A 16,610-nucleotide genomic window follows, 5' to 3' on the forward strand; every position below is an offset into this window, starting at 1 on the left:
GAGAGTAGAACATATTTTTTGTAAAAATGAATCAGTACTCAGTACGTTTCGGCATTCGAAACATCTAAAAACTTATTTATGCATCTTGTACAGTGATACATAGTCAATAAGTGCAAAAGAAGTCATTGATAAAATTAGTGCTGATGTCAAAATCTTCGTTATTATGTATTAAAAAAAGCAGCTGCTTGTTGTTAAGTAGCTTGAAAATCTTTGTTGCTTGCACTAAAAATAAGTTGTTTGAAAAATGAGTAAATTCTATGATCTTCCACATACTTGCCGCTATACATGCATTAAGCATGCGTGGGTTACAAGCATGCAATGAGTTAATCAACCTTATATAAACTTTTTATTTTAATGTTTGATTTTGAAATGAAACGGCTATTATAGATGCGCATTAAAATGATCTCATGTAGGGTTTTTTTATTTTGAGCTTAGAAAAAAAATTATTTAAAAAAAGAAGCAAGCGCAGAGGAATTCAAAGAAAACAACCGTAAAATTCATCCTTTGCTTTTTTTTTGGAGAACATAGTGTAGGTACTTTTCTTTAACAATCACACTTACATTAAAATTCAAAATCAAAAATTGTCTAAGAAGATTTAAACCTAAACAATTCAAAAATAAGTCTAAAAGACTTTTTTTTTTATAAATATTACTTGTGTTCTGTATGTAAGGATTTATTTTTTTATTTCCATAATACAAAATGAGCTCTGGTTATGCTGAAAAGGAATCGACTAATAAGTAGTATAGTTTTCGGTCTTTGTAAAGGAGATTAACTTTGAATGCTTATAAATAAAGAAAGCTCTGAATTATATAATCTAGGCAGTGATAAGGCTCAGCAGAAAGTTCTGTATAGAGCTTTTGAGTAGGAGAGTTTCTTCTTTTTAAAAGACTTAAAATTAAACTGATGTGCAGCTTTTAAAAGAACGTGTATTTCACTGTAGGCTAAAGAAAAATATTCATGTAGCATACAAAAAATATAGTTAAAATATTTTGTCATATTTTATGTAAGAACACTCGGGCAAAATCTTTCTACAACTTAAAAATCTTGAAAGATGCAAAGTTTTGTCCTACCAAGCTTGTAAGGTTCCGAACTTCTCCCAAAAGTAGAATAATGATAGCGTTTTTGAAACTTGCAACATGCAATTGATCTCTAAAAAGAAGATGCAGGTATGTGTTAAGATCATATAATTTAAATTGGATGCATATGTAATCTGGATATTTCTCATACAGTTCAAGTATCATGCAGTACCAAGCAAGAATTTTACTATAGGTTGAATGCTGTGCGCAGTATTAATCGGTTGGCAAACAAAATTTTTTGGGAAAAGAAATGCATTGCTTATAAACCGCTATAAAAATTATCTTTAAAGAAATGTTATCGATTAAAATATTTAATACCTTCACCTCAGAGCAACAGTAGGATGGTGTTGTTTCTAAGTTTAGATGTCTCAACTTTTGCTCTGAGGCGAAGATATGTGAAAAGTTTAAGCTGAATTAAGGAAAAATATATATATATTTCGAAATAAAAATCCGTAAAAGGTAAGATTCGCTTCCATCATTACAGTAGATATATCTAAATGCGTTTTATATAATGAAAACTCTATGTATTGTCAAACTTATTACTTCAACCGTAAAAATTTTAACTACGGGCTTTCGAAGTTAGATATCCTATATTAGCTTTACACTAAATAGAGCTCAGATGTAGAGAAATAGTGCTTTAATTTATTATTGACGCAGTTTAAACGCATATTTATTTTTCTGCTCTGCACCAATTCCTTCCAAAAATATAAAGCTTAGCACGAGCATATACATATAGCTAAATATGTATATCAAATCACTACAAAAAGCTCTTGTAGCAATCGAGCTTGCCTAAGTAAAAGCTGTGGTCTGAATGTTTAATTTTTCCAGTATGGTATTAAATGAAATTATATATGTATACATATACTATTGTATTGCATTTACAGTATCTATATAAAAAAAATTGTATGATATACACGTTAAAATGTCCGTTTTTATATGAATGCTGTACCGGTTCAATGACAGTATATAAGGCCTACCTAATCCAATATTGGTAATTCACAGTGAGTAAATTTTCATTTTAAAAATCCTAACTCATGTGCATTTGAATCTTTACTAGCAATGGAAAAATTTAGGAAAGCTATACATGTGCTTCCTTTTCCCCTGTTAATACATCAATAAAACCCTTGAATCATAAATAATTTAACATTTAAGCACGTAGTATTTTATATCTATTTTCAGCGTTTGTATTTAGCTTGTCGGAGTCTAAGGTTTACTGTTTTCAAAAAAAGTTTTATATTTCATATTTTTCTAAAAGTTAATTATAATTTAGGTGGGCAAATAAAATGCGAAATCACTCAAATGTTGAATTGTGACACAGATAGGTTTGAAATGCAGCATACTTTGACTCTTTTTTCTACTGTGACACCTTTCTAATCTTTGAATCACCTTTAAAAAAAATAGTGCGCCCTTTTTAGTGTGCTCAGATAGTTTCAAGGCTTTCCAGTTGAGTAATATTGAATAATGCTGTAAAATTATCAAAAATTAACTTCAAACTTTGGCCTATAAAGTGAGTCATGTTGACTGGAGCATAATCGGCTCTGTAAAGTGAAAGATTTAAAGTTGTAACCGATAGGGGAAGAAGCACATACATATATGTTTATGTTTCAGTTTAGAGTAACTTAAATTATTTTAAAACCCACTAAGTAATATCCCGTCTGTACTTATGTACCACTAACTTTTCCGTGTCTTCAAAGTTAAAACTTTTAAAAAATGCTTTCGATTAATTTGAAAACATTCCATGTATTTTACTATTTTTTTGCAATTGCACATCAGTGCTGCCGTGGAAAATAAGGAACGGTATCTGCAACTGTTTCACTTTTCAATTTTTTTCTTTTTGTATTTTCGACATCTATTGTACTTTAGCTTTGTTGCACAGCTTGCTTATTTGGCTCCCGCTTAAAATAAAGCACAAAAAAAAACTTCAGAATCCAACATTTCCCTCGTTAGTATGGAATTCAAAACGCTATTCTTCAAAGATATCAAAAACTCTTTTCCGCAGATATACGTTCTTTACTTTCTTACAGCAAAACTTGTATCGAAAGATTTAAAACAACTAGCATATACAAATACTGATGGGAGAAATTTTTCATTAAACAATTTTTTCAAAATAATTTTTTTTAAAAGCCCTGACGCCCTAAAAAGCTAGAACTTGGCCTTTTATAATGCGCATTGACCGTTGTCTTGCCTTCTGTTCTCTAACTGCACAATTTTGTCGAAGTATACCACATGGATTCTTTGCTGTTTCAGAGCAATTAAATAAATTCATACGCAATAAAAATAAAAGAAAAATGATTTTTTAAATGATTAACTAAGGGATCTTAACTAAAATATGACCTTAATCGACATTGCATTCCTTTAGCAGATCATGTCAAAGGTAAGTTTTCATATGCTAGATGCTCGATACATATCCGAAGAAATAAGAGATAGATTGAGTCAGTTTGGGTTATAGAAGTCTAAGTTAGTAATTGCAGCTCAAGTGAAGACGCATTGTATGAGGAAGCATACATTTTAATCGTGATTTTACACTAATTAAGTTTGATGTGAAATTAACTCGTTACTTATTTTATGTGTTGACAGAGACAGGACTATCCCAAACTTAAATTTTTGGGAGGGCACAAATTTTCGAATCGCAAAATAGAACTCAAAATATTTCCGAATGATAATTTTTCCGAATGCAACTCCAAATTTCACCGAATTAATTTTGCCGAAGGAATTCCAAATTTTACCAAATGGAACTCCAAGTTTTGCTGAATGATAATTTTGTCGAATAAGGGTAATTTTTCTGAACCGTCAGGAAACATTTGCCAGTTAAGGAAGGTCGTGGTGACCTCCCATAGGCCACTGGACAGAGAGTATATCTGAGTAGATTTAGAAATGCAAACTGTTAACTTCCCTTTTTTTTTGTGGAAACTGATCTACATTCTGCAGAAGAAAAAACTATTCGAATATGAAATTGAATTAAATCTTGTAGATCACTCGAGGAATAAGTTGAAACGTATTTACCATATTTTGTCATTGATTGCTTGCTCCTTAGACAGCAAAGAATCCAAACCCCCATAGTGGCATTTTGTATGTCCAGTGATTCTTCTCACTCGGCAAACCAAGATGGACATATCATCGTTTGCCTCCTGCAAAACCTCAACCCCATCCATCCTGCCAACGTACGCCACTCCATTAAGAGTTTTTCCTGACTAAAAGAGCTGTTTGAGCTTGGCTGAAATAACAAAAAACTGATAACTATTATCGAGGGTGAATTCGACATCAGTAGTGACAATCAAAGGTAATTTTATTAGTTTTCAGTGGTCAACCAATAATTGGATAACTTGTCGTTATTAATGAAGTGAAAAATGTTTGTCTTCACACAAAAATTTCAATTTTTCAAATTTTAAAGAAACTTTAATTTGATTTTTTTTTACCCAAAGTTGGGTTGTCTTAACTGGCAACTTAAATTTTGAGGGAGCTCGATTAAAACAGTTATTCAAAGTGATTTTACTTTCTCCTGTTTGAGCTACTTTCCAAGCTTGTAAACCATGGTCCATCCTGGATGTTTCATCCAGGACCAAGCCCTTCAAACCTAAAAATAGTTTTATTACTGATAAGGCCCTAATAAATGTAGCTCTCTCAGATTTCATTGTTTTAAGCTGATAAAAGTAAAACAAATCATGCTCAACAATTGTTTACATCGTGATCCAGAACAATTTTGCTCATACGTAAGCTGAAGTGAAGTGGAATCATTACATTCAAGAATTCGAGCTCTCTCACAGTTCAGAGGTCCTTGTTTATCTTCTCTTATTGTTATCTTGTTAATGAATTTGAAGTTATTATTGCATATTTAAAACCATTTGTGTATTCTTCATTTTTGTGTGTGCCATATGTCTGATAGATAATTTTTACGAAACTCGGAAAAATATATTTTATTATTTTAATAAAATTTCTTTACATTGTGAAAAGTTAAGAGCGAGCTTTAAAAAAATAATATTTTGCTTTATGTATAGGAATGTGGTGAAAAAATATTTTAAAAGCCCTTTCATTGGTGTTTTTAAGTTTTACCCATTTAAGAGAAGAGTCTTTAAAAAGTCTTAAAATTTTCAAAAAAGTTACTTCATTAGTCAAATACGTTTTGCTTGCGAGTCAAACTTATGTTATAAGTGTTTTTGAGTAAACGAAAGAAAAATAATACAATATCTTTTTAGAATTAATTTCTGTTTTGTGAAAAGTAATATCGATACAAAAAAAATGTAAATAAATCATATGAATAAATTAACTATCATATGAATAATTAAAAGTTTCTATTAAAACCACAGAACTGAATGTTGGGACAATTATAGTTACCTACACTAAAAAAATTGCAGTAACTACTAGAAAGTCTCTAGAATACTGATATGCTATAAAGTTTTCACGTAACCAATACATTTTTTTTAAGTAATACTTTAATTTTATTTAGGAGGAAACTGTTGGATTTTTTAACTTTCATTTTAGTGAACAAGCTTGATAAATTTGCAATCAAACTTGACTAAATATTATATATCCACGTTGCTGTTTCTTAGATTCCTTTACAATTCTTATGAACAGGATCATCCGAAAATTAAATGTTCTTCCTTTCATTTTCAAAACAATAATGTAAATGCTTATTTTTTCATCGATAAAATGCCTGTACAACTTATTGTTTTCTATCCAAATTCATTTTTTTTTTTTTGAGCTTCATTTACAGGTGAGCTGTATATGAATAACGTTTAAATACTGTTCTTTATCTGTTGAATATCGCATTGTTTTCAATTCAATTATGAAAAACGTATTGTGAAAAAAAAAGATTCAGAACTATCTAGGTCAACTTCATTTGCCTTAAAAACGACTCAAAACGTATGAAACAAAATTTAAAATTATTAAAAACTGAGCTAAGGATGAAATTCTTTTTGAGTAACTTTCTGCTCTAATGTTAAATTATTCATCTTAATTGTTATGTTAAAATATAACAGCACTTATACCAATAAGAAACAAGAACAACTTTGATCTGCACATTATATTCATATGTTTAATTCCATATCTGTAGTCATCAATTATTTTCTACTTCGTAAGTAACTTTTTGCTATTTAAATTTATCATAAAAATTTACCATATCACTTCCTATACTAAAAGCAAAATGATATTGGTTGTTCATGGCATGACTTGAAATAAATTAGTAAACAAAATACTTATTGAAGAAACGTTTTATTCATGAACAACCCAAAAACTGAAATAATACATAATATGGATGTTTGTTTTAAAATCAATTTCAGGGTATAACTGAAAATCTTATACTGAAGTAATTATAGCAATAGTAGATATGATTTACCTTTTTAAAAAATACAATTTTGCTACACTCGCTGCTTTGATTGTCGTAGGTGCCAACTGTGTATTGTAAATACTTATTCTCTTTATCCTGCACATTTGCTGCCATTGTCCTATTGAACATTGTGATTAAAACTTCATTGTCTATCTTTTGTCAGCTCACTACAAACATATTTCCATATGAAGATATATATGTATATACACTTGCATCTTATGAAATTATTGTGAAATAAACTATTTGTAAATATTGCGTAAACTGGTTTCTCTTTGCTTTGTTGTTAGGCGACATCATTTTGCTAACATGCTTTTAGGACCGTGATTCTCGTACCGGTCGATATTGTTTCGATGTCATTTTCGACCATTCACGTGAACTAAATCCCTTCCGATTCAGTCAGGAACACCAATCAGCAGTTAAATTCAGTACGATACTGATTCGTAAACGATCGCGAAAACAAATCTAAGACGGGCGACAGTTGGGCTGCATGTTAGGCGTTTAACGTAGGGACGAGTGTTGTATCTTGGGACACTGTTAATTTCTGAGAATCTATTTTTAGCCACCATGTTTTTGTAATCTCTAATAGTAACCTTCACCACTAAATGGTGCCAAAATGAAAATCAACATCAAATGAGAAAAATTGTCGATTTTGTAAAAGAAAGAAAATTTTAGGACTCCAAAGTAAATATTTTCTTCATTTTCATTTCATTTTCTGTCTTTGTATTTGTAAAAATAATCAACCGAATTTTATTTTGTAATAAATGAAAAGTACTTCAAATATTTCGGTTATGAGAATATAATGATAGTGCATCTAGATTGTCCACCATTTTGGATTTTATTAAACCACGTGGTGATTGGAACAGCTAACAGCTTGGAACAGCTAAACATATTGTACCTTAGGACACGTTCCAAGGTACAACATATGCATGGTTCTTAATAATTAAGATAATGCTAATAACATGTCCCTTTGAACTGGGTTACTTTCGTAGTAGTTTTGCAAAAGTATTCCAATTCAAATCCGTGCCCATAACACGTCCTTTTGAGTTACTTTCGTAGTGGTTTTTTTTATGAGTATTCCAACTCAAATCTGTGTTAATAACATGTTCTTCTGAGTTGGCCTACTTTCGTAGTAGTTTTGCAAAAGTATTCCAACTCAAATCCGTGCCAATAACGCATCCCTTTGAGTCGGGTTACCTTTGTAGTAGTTTTATAGTTTTGTGTGAAAACTTCAACTCCAATCTGTGCTAATAACATATCCCTTTGAGTTGGGTTACCTTCGTAGTAGTTTTTCAAAAGTATTCCAACTCAAATCGTTGCCAATAACGCGTCCCATTTTCGCCGAACTTCCCAAAAGAGATAAACATTGTCAAGGTCATAGATCAACTTACCATATCCACACCATACACCTTATAAAATGTTGTAAACAACAGATTGTTTATGAAAGCTAGATAAAAGAAGCTGTGTTTTAAGCAAAAATTTCTCATCCACTTTTTTTCGGAAATAGCGGCTAAAAAGTAAACGCAAATATTTTTCTAGCATTAAAACACATTTTTTGATAATAAAAACCAAGAAAATACTGTTAATCATTATGACAGTGAAGCGTTTTGTATTTATCAATTTTATTTTTCAAAATTCATCATTTTATAAAATTAACTTCAAAAGAAAAAATGCAGACAAGACATTAAAACTACAATTCGCTAATGAGACATCAAACAAGACATTCTGACACCCGTAATGTATTGATTTATGAAATGTCTTTGGATTTTTAAGGGTTTACGTTAATCGCGCTATTTTTTCGCCATTTGGCGAAATTCATCATTGGCATGATTTGTTACTTTTTAGCAGATCTTTTTCGCACATAGAGCAACTCCCTAACCTACCGTTAAAGATTATCGGTATAAATGTTCGCAACACTTTTCGAATGCATTTTTTCCCATATTTTAGACTTGATTTTTTAAGAGACAGTAAAAACTAGTACAAAACTGTAAGCATCATAGACTTTGCTTATTTGAAGAGCAAAGTTTTTACTTGACATGCAATCAAAGTAGTTCATTATTTCAAAAGTTTAATTTTAAAACAAATTTTTTAAGGGTTTTGAAATTGCTACTTGGTATCTAGTTAGTATATTTTTCAGCAAGTTAACTTTAGAGTAACGAGTGATGGAACATACGTTTTAGTAAATCATCAAATAGAATTCAAGTACCTACATTATGAAGTTCAGCAACTGTGTATCGCAATGTTATTTGTAGAATATGAAACAATTAATGAAATTTTATGGTTTTGTACAAAACTCAATCCTGAAGTTTTGCAGTTTTAAGAAAAAAAAATATCCGACTAAAAAACTTGTTCCAAGAACTTTTATTTTGATATTTAACTGGTATGACACCTTTTAACCAGAAAACAATTGAGTGCACCATGCAATCGGAAAATGTGTGGCCAAATTTTGAAGGAGGCTAGAGGCGACGAAAATAAACTAGAATCATGCAGGAGTATATGGTCTCAAGCGCAATGCTGACGTGTTACATGTACTCAAAGCCAGAGATTGAAATATGCGAAACAACAAACAGATAAAAAATTTATTATACAAAGACGACTTTACACAACATTTTAGTATCAGTAAAAAAATGTTTAAATCGGTTTTTAAAGTTGTAGTATGTTGCTTGCTCAACACATTTGCACGGGTGTGACATTTTTACACATATCTTTGCACTTTTAAAGATATTTTAAACTTTGCCTTTAAGTTTTATGTAAAAATTACGTGAATGAAGGAAACCATCATGTGACAGTGCTCTCAGAATTGACGCATGAAAACGTCATTGACGTATATTAAAACTTATGATATATACTATGTTGGTTGACAATTGGCAAGAAAAAATGCAAAATCATTAGCCAAACCGGTGTTTGGCTATTTCTTAGAAAAACTGTTAACTGACTTTTTTAATAATTACGTTTTTTTCTAAATAGCTTTACATAACTTTCAAAGTGTGCAGCTACGATTTTTTAATTATTCATCATACATAAGCAAAATAACGTCCCGAAACTAAGTAAAAATGTTAAAATTTAAAGTCTCAAATTTTCGGTCACCTATTTTAAGCGTTGCCTAACGAAACTGGTTTTCAGAGCTGTTTATGATACAGGATTTAACTGCTTTTTGCTACGTTTTGTGCAAGATTCTGAATATGGGGGAAAAGTTTCACAAATTTAAGTCGAAAGTCTCCACAAGTAGTGGTATCTAGGCTCTTCGTGTTTCATTTTCATAATTTTGTTCCTTTATGCTCTTGTGAGTTTTTATTAAGCAGAGTAATGAGGGAAAGTCGGTCAAACACGAAAGATTTCCAAAATATCTAGAGAAGAGGACGATTTCACTCTGGTTGGCTATTTTTGACGTATTTCAGGAAGCCGTTTGGCTACTTTCCTGAATGTTCACCTGGCTACCCTGTTACATACCATTGTATGAAATATCAACTTTCTAAAAAGTTTTCTCGGATTTAAAAAGTTATGATTTGTGCCTGTAGTATTTAAAATTCTGGGAGTAAAATGAACATATATACGCAAAAATGTCGCCCCGTTCAAGCAAGCTCTAATAAATGTGTCGCAACGACAATTCCGCGATGGATGAAAGTTTGTCAGAATGGGACTGCCGGTTATTACGGCGCATGTAACAGCTGTATGTACAGCTGCAGGCTGAAAATTTTGCCAACTGCTTTAAACTTTTTTTAAAAAACTAAAGTGTTGTGTTAAATTGTCCTCCTGTAATGCATTTGAGACCAATTTTGCATCTTTCAGTTTCTGGTCTGCGCACGTATTACGTTTGCAACAAAATATGATTCTTACTCGTCCCTTAAAAATTTGGCCACGCATTTTCTAGTACTCTGTATAAAATTAACAATGATATTCACATCTTCTAACTTAATAAACATTTTCTGTAATCAAACTTCTTTGATTGAGGTAATAGTACGTACTAGTAACGTTGTTTGTCGAATTAATCACTAAGGCTTTAAGTATGAGAAAGAATGGATGAACGTATTTTGGAAAATTGAGTCAAAATATGTAACACTTACTCTTGTTGAAACTTAGAGACAAGTACTTTGATGAGAGGAAAACAAGATTTTTTAAAGATGAAAAATTTTGAATATCTTGGTAAAATTCACCATGCTATTAATTTTAGGTTAACATAGACCATAATATCACTTGTCAGCTCTTGAGCTGTGTGCTAGCTGATGTAACAGTACATTAGAGCAATGTTTTTCAAACATTAATCTGCTTTTAAAAAATTGATTTATTTAAAAATGAATGATTGAATTAATATGAAAGATTTAATTACACTTAACTACATACGATTTTTTAATCTTTAAAACTACCACATTGTCGTTCGCAACGATGGTTCGACTTATTGTAGGCACCGACGAATGCTTTGTAATTGAAGACCTTATTATTTTCACCTCCTAGCTTTGCCTTTATGTTTATAAAAGCAACTGAGGCAGTTGCTTTTATAAACTTAAGCAAAGGGATGTAAGTAATTGAGTAAAACGGCTGCCGAATCGTAGGTGTGCTTTCGTTTGAAAGATTTTGTTAATCATTCTGTGTAGCAGCACCTGACCGGGAAGCTTATAAACAACCTTTACTTTGCTAGAGACTATGTAAAAATTTAGAGAATGCCGATTGTGTGTGTGTGTGGCTAGAACATAAAAACGTCATCCATCACCTTAATTGTTTGTTTTGAAAGCTCTAATTGTTGTTTCATTTCAAAACAAGATATTCTACACGTTATTCGAAGGGAGGAAATTAAAAACATCCAAACGAGAATTCAGAAACTCTGTGGAACAAAATTTGTTTACATGCGTTGGATGAAGAAAAAACATGGCTAACGCATTTACATGGGTTGGAAAGATCAAGAGTCACAAACTATTGTGAGGTTCCAACTAAGTAGAGGTTGTTTATATCATTGAGAAGAGATAAAATGGAGGGAGTGAAGACTTTCATTCGTGAAGCCAAGACCCTAAGTCACGTGATAGATTTGAAAGCAAAGCATTGGAAGAAATCAAGTTTCTTTCACTTGTTTCACGAAAAACGTGCCAACCATTCGTTATCACTGAATCACGTGACTTGGGGACTTTGCATCAGCATTTGCAAAGCCAATGATTGCACTTCCTCCCTCCATTTACTCATTCCCTGCTTTAAGGCTTATATGCGGGCTAATAAGTTTTATATAACCCAAAGCAAGTAAGATTGTCTGCTACCATTTGCATCAAATTATGAGTTTCGGAACTTACACCCCTTTGCTTCTATATTAATCAATTGATACCATCGAGCTCATAAAACTGTCAAAAAACTCAAAAACTAGATAAAATATTAGTAGAGTGTGCAGTTTTACCTAGACAAAAGATACCTGTTGTCACTACTAGAAAAAAAGATTTTTTTTTTCTTTTACTTATCAGATAAAAATAAATAGCAAGGTAAGAATTAGGTATATAAGGTAAGCACACCAGCAGAGCCTGATTGCCGCACAGGTCGACTAGGGCTGGGCCCCCTCTTCTTAGGGGCCTCAAATTTCTTAAAGAATTAAGCACAGCATTACAACACGAAAAATACATGTATTTCTAAAATAATAATTAAAAATAAAAGCTAGTGATTGCAAAACGACTTCAGTTTTGCCAGCAGTTATTTAAACTCTAGTTTAAAGAAAAGAGAAGGTACTGTTGTCGTTGGTTATTTATGATGGTCAAAACATCGTAAATCTCGACACTGACTTTTATTATTTTTGAACACACACTCTACTTGATATTAATTGTAAGTTTTCACTAGATTATAAGCTCGATGACTTTCTCAAAATGTATGGTACTGTTATTTCAAAACTTGAAAGGACCAGAAGGGCCATAATCGTTCCATGCTCTGTAACTACTACTTCCATTTCGTGGAAGAGATGCGTAATACCCAGCCGCATTCTGCTGATGACTGGTGCTTGCTGCTGCTCCACTGACGTATTTGGCTGAAGTATAGGCGCCGCGAGATTGTGGTCTGTGGTTTTCATGTGGGGTGAGTGGTCTGTAATAGGGTCCTCCAGTAGATTGCTGAGGATGCAGCTGCAGTTGAGGAACTGCTGTTCTTGGGGACAATGCTGATGAGCACTTACTATCGCTATCGTCTCTGGTTTCAGAAACATCTAACAAGAAAAAAATATATGCATAAAAGCAAAAATTATAGTGTGTGTTTCAGCATTCCAAACATTGAACAAAAAAATTCCCTTAAGTGACATTCTAAAACAGATCTCTTTCATCTAGTTTTATGTTTCAGCATTTTAAACCATCAGTAAGTATATACAAAATTCACATTGTCTTTTTTGCGCTGCTTTATACTATTGTTTGTTTTGTTTTGCCCTTCACATAACCAAGTATAACCAGTTATAGTTACAATAATTGTGCAATAACTTGAACTCAATTGACAAACAATCAAAGCTGGAAATATCATTCTTTTCATGTGTCCTTAGACAAACATTGACGCCTCCGAAATGCTTATTTCGTGTGCCTTTACAGACACGTTGACGACTTTGAGATGTACCTTACCCCCATATGCCATTATAGACATGTTGACGGCTTACAGATGTCATTCCTTTCATGTCCTCTTACAGATTCTTGACGCCTCGGAGACGTCGTTCATTTCATGTGCCACTACAGACTCTTTGACGCTCTCTATGCGTCATTTAATATGCCATTACAGACTATTGATGACTCTGGTAACTAGCTCATCTCATGGGCTCATACCGACTCGTTGACGCCCCCAACACGTTCATTTCATGTGCCCTTACAGACAAGTCGACGTCTCTGAGATATCGTTCATTTCATGCTTCATTACCGACACCTTGCCGGCTCTAAGATGTCGCTCAATTCATGTGTCATTACAGCCTTTTTGACGCTCTAGATACGTCATTTCATGTGCCATTACAGACTCTTTGACGCCTCCGACACGTCGTACATTTCATGTGCGCTTACAGACTCGATAACGGAGTAGAGATATCGTTCATGCCATGTGCCATTACAGACTTTTTGACTTTCTCGACGCGTCATTTCATGAACCATTACAGATACGTTGATGCATTATCATAAGCTCATGAATAAAAGAATGATTAATGCGTTTGTTCATGAGCCAATACAGATACGTCGACTCTTGTCGGAGACATTGCTCATTTCATGTGTCCTTTTTGTCTTGTTGACGACTTTGAGATGTCCTTTATATCATATGCACTTACAGACACGTTACCACCGAGCTTGAAGGCTCCAAGGCGTAGTTTATCTCAAGTTCCTATGACATACAACCCCTTCCTCATCGGGCTGTATGCCAAGGAAATTATTAATCTATATGTCCTACAGACTAAGAGCATTTCGAGGTTTTTTTTTTCAGTTCAGGGTATCTTGTCAAAGGTTTGTTACCAGGCGGACTTCTAATGTCTGCTCCGTATATTAACTTTAAAAAGGAAAAACCGAGAAAAATCGTCTTAACAAGTTAAAGCAACACAATGCGTCGCAAGAACTACTTTTCGTATTTCAAAGTGGAGACGACAAGGCCACGATTAGAACCTGTATTTAATAAAGTGAGTATTTTAGTTTTTACTTTTTTAAAAGAACGATATATGTATTTTATATTTAGGATCAGCGCACGTATCATGTGTAGTTTCATTTTCAGATTTGTAATGTGCATACTAAACTTTTGTCTCTCTAATATAGTTCAAAAAAAACATAGAATTTTCATCTTTTTCCCAGATTGAACTAATGCAAAACATTAATTTCAGAAATTCAAATAAAATTTACCTCTTTCCGAATCTTCTCTATCTTTATTGCTGGCTATAATTTTCTTCGGTGGTGAATCGAATATGTACTCATAAATCAATCCCGCAAGCAACCCACCTATTGCTGGCCCTAGCCAGTACACCTAAAAGAAATAGTTCTGTTAGTACTCTTTTGGAATTTTTTGCAAACATTTCAGTATTTCTCCCGACCGAAACATATTTTGAAAATGACTACAAAGTAAAAGAAAACAAAGTTTAGGCAAAAAACATTAAACTAATGTTACATATCTTGTAAGCTGAGGAACAAAATGCAATGTCGTCGATAATTATATCCTTAAACTGCCTTTTACTTTTCAATTTTAATAGTAAATTCAATGCTAATGCATTAAATAGTTTCGATTTATTTTCTTTTGGTGCAGAAAAAAAGAACCTTATTAAAAACCTATTGTTATAGAGTCAATCGTTTTAAATAAGTTGTCTGATTTTTATTGTAGGATAAATAAGTAGGGAAACGTGCTGTAAAATGAAATAGTTAAGATGGCTGAGTTTTTTCGAAATGAACAAAATAAAAGATAAATAAAAGGTTGAGTAAATAAAGGAAAAGATAATGAAACAATAAAACGAATAATTATAATTAAATAAATAAAGTAATTAGTATGTTAAGAAAATAAATGAGTGAGTAAAAGAGTGAATGAATGAATAAATCAGTGAATTACTAAATGAAGGAACGTAAATCGATTAATTAATAAATGAATACTTAAGTGAATTAGTAAATGATAGAGTGAGTAACCGAACCAAGCTATTTTACTCTGCCCTATCCACTTTGCCCCACTTGTACTAAACTGATTGTGCAAAATGTTTATGATACATTTAAGCTTAATACCGTATTAACCAAATAAATACTGCACCAAAAATTAGAAGGCCTCAATTAATGTTTAAAATGTAAATAACAAGAACTTTATCATTTCATAATACCGAAAATAATTTTTAAATTACAACAAATATTACATGAAATACACCGCCAGCTCAGTCAATTCCAACCGATACAACAAATATTACAACAAGCGTATAAGTTTTTGAAAGTTGCCTGTATTATAATATGCTTTAATCCTCGGCGGTTTTTTCCCTGACTGAAATGTACTTCATGTACTTTTACAAAATTAAAATATTACCAGATAGGCTGCGCAAAAAGTAGAGTAAATGTTTCACCATTTCATTTTGGCCCGCTATTTCACTTTGCCCCACATTCCCCAACAAATGTATTAATTAAAAAATATGTTCAAACAATGAAAAAAACACATTACTTTACTTTCCCCTTTGAAATTTTAATTTTTTTTTCTCACCACTTATTTTTCACTTCCACTTATAGATCTAGATATGTAAAACATTTTACTGAAAATATTTTTTTATTTTTTACACAAGACTTAAATACATATCTTTAAAGACTATTTTTTTATTAATACGTTAATCGAATTTTTTAAATAAGACAAAGAGAGTTATGAAAAAGAAATCTGTTTCTAGCATAACAGTAAAATAGTTTACGAAGTCAACTCTCTTTTCGAAAGAAAGAAGTCTACATCGATGACTCCCAAACACAATAAAAACAAAGAAAAAATCCTTAAAAGCCTTCATTTTAATAAGAAAAAAATCCCTCAAAATTCAAGTCAAAAAAAGGATGACAATTCCTAAAATCCTCCCACATAATGAATTCAACGGTCATTGACAATCCCTAATGGAATTAAAGCTGCAGTGTTGAAAAATTCTTTAAAATTATATAATGAAAATACATTTAATCACAATATGGAAATTCAAATATAGTAGTTGAATAGTAGTATGTATAATAGTAGTATATAAATATTATATACTACTATATCAAAATATAGTAGTTAAAAGAAGTTTACCCAATGATGAGTCCATGTGTTCATAACAAATGCTGGACCCAGAGAACGGGCAGGATTCATAGAAGCACCGGTTGCTGGAAGCTGAAAATTAAAGTTAAAGATATTAAAGTTAATGAATAAAATCAGATTATCAAATAAAAATGAAAATTCATTGTCACTCGAGAACTAAAATCTTCAAAAAAAAGCTAACTATTAAGATTTTAAATACATTTCCTTTGTAATTAGCATTATGAAAATACTGAAACAACAAAAAGTATTTTCAACACAAAATTTAATGTGAAACGTGAGAATTGAATGAAAGACATCTTTGAGACAATGTCATAATGAGCGTTCTAAAAACGTGAATACTTAAATGCCTTAAGGTCAGAATTACATTCATCAAAGGCAGCTCGTACAAGGGGCAACTGCCCCACTTTTCTAATTTCAAAATTAACTATCGATCAAAAAATTATGAAATAGTTCGATTCACGAGTTTAACGAATGAATAACTGACGTAAAAGATGTGTAGATGGTTTAACGAGAACCCG

The 16,610-nt window shown here is 31.9% G+C and overlaps 1 protein-coding gene across 1 annotated transcript in view; it reads right to left on the reverse strand.

Moving 5' to 3' along the window:
- Positions 1 to 12,248: 12,248 nt before the first annotated feature.
- LOC129228009 (neurogenic protein big brain-like) overlaps positions 12,249 to 16,610 on the reverse strand; it is a 161,391-nt gene continuing 157,029 nt past the window's right edge. The window contains exons 3-5 of the mRNA XM_054862637.1: positions 16,084 to 16,164; positions 14,205 to 14,325; positions 12,249 to 12,562 (exon numbers count right to left, since the gene is read on the reverse strand). Coding sequence (XP_054718612.1) covers positions 12,249 to 12,562; positions 14,205 to 14,325; positions 16,084 to 16,164 — 516 coding nt within the window. The remainder of the gene's footprint in view (positions 12,563 to 14,204; positions 14,326 to 16,083; positions 16,165 to 16,610) is intronic.

The sequence above is a fragment of the Uloborus diversus genome, chromosome 8, assembly GCF_026930045.1.
Source record: "Uloborus diversus isolate 005 chromosome 8, Udiv.v.3.1, whole genome shotgun sequence".
In the NCBI taxonomy this organism is placed as follows: Eukaryota; Metazoa; Arthropoda; class Arachnida; order Araneae; family Uloboridae; genus Uloborus; species Uloborus diversus.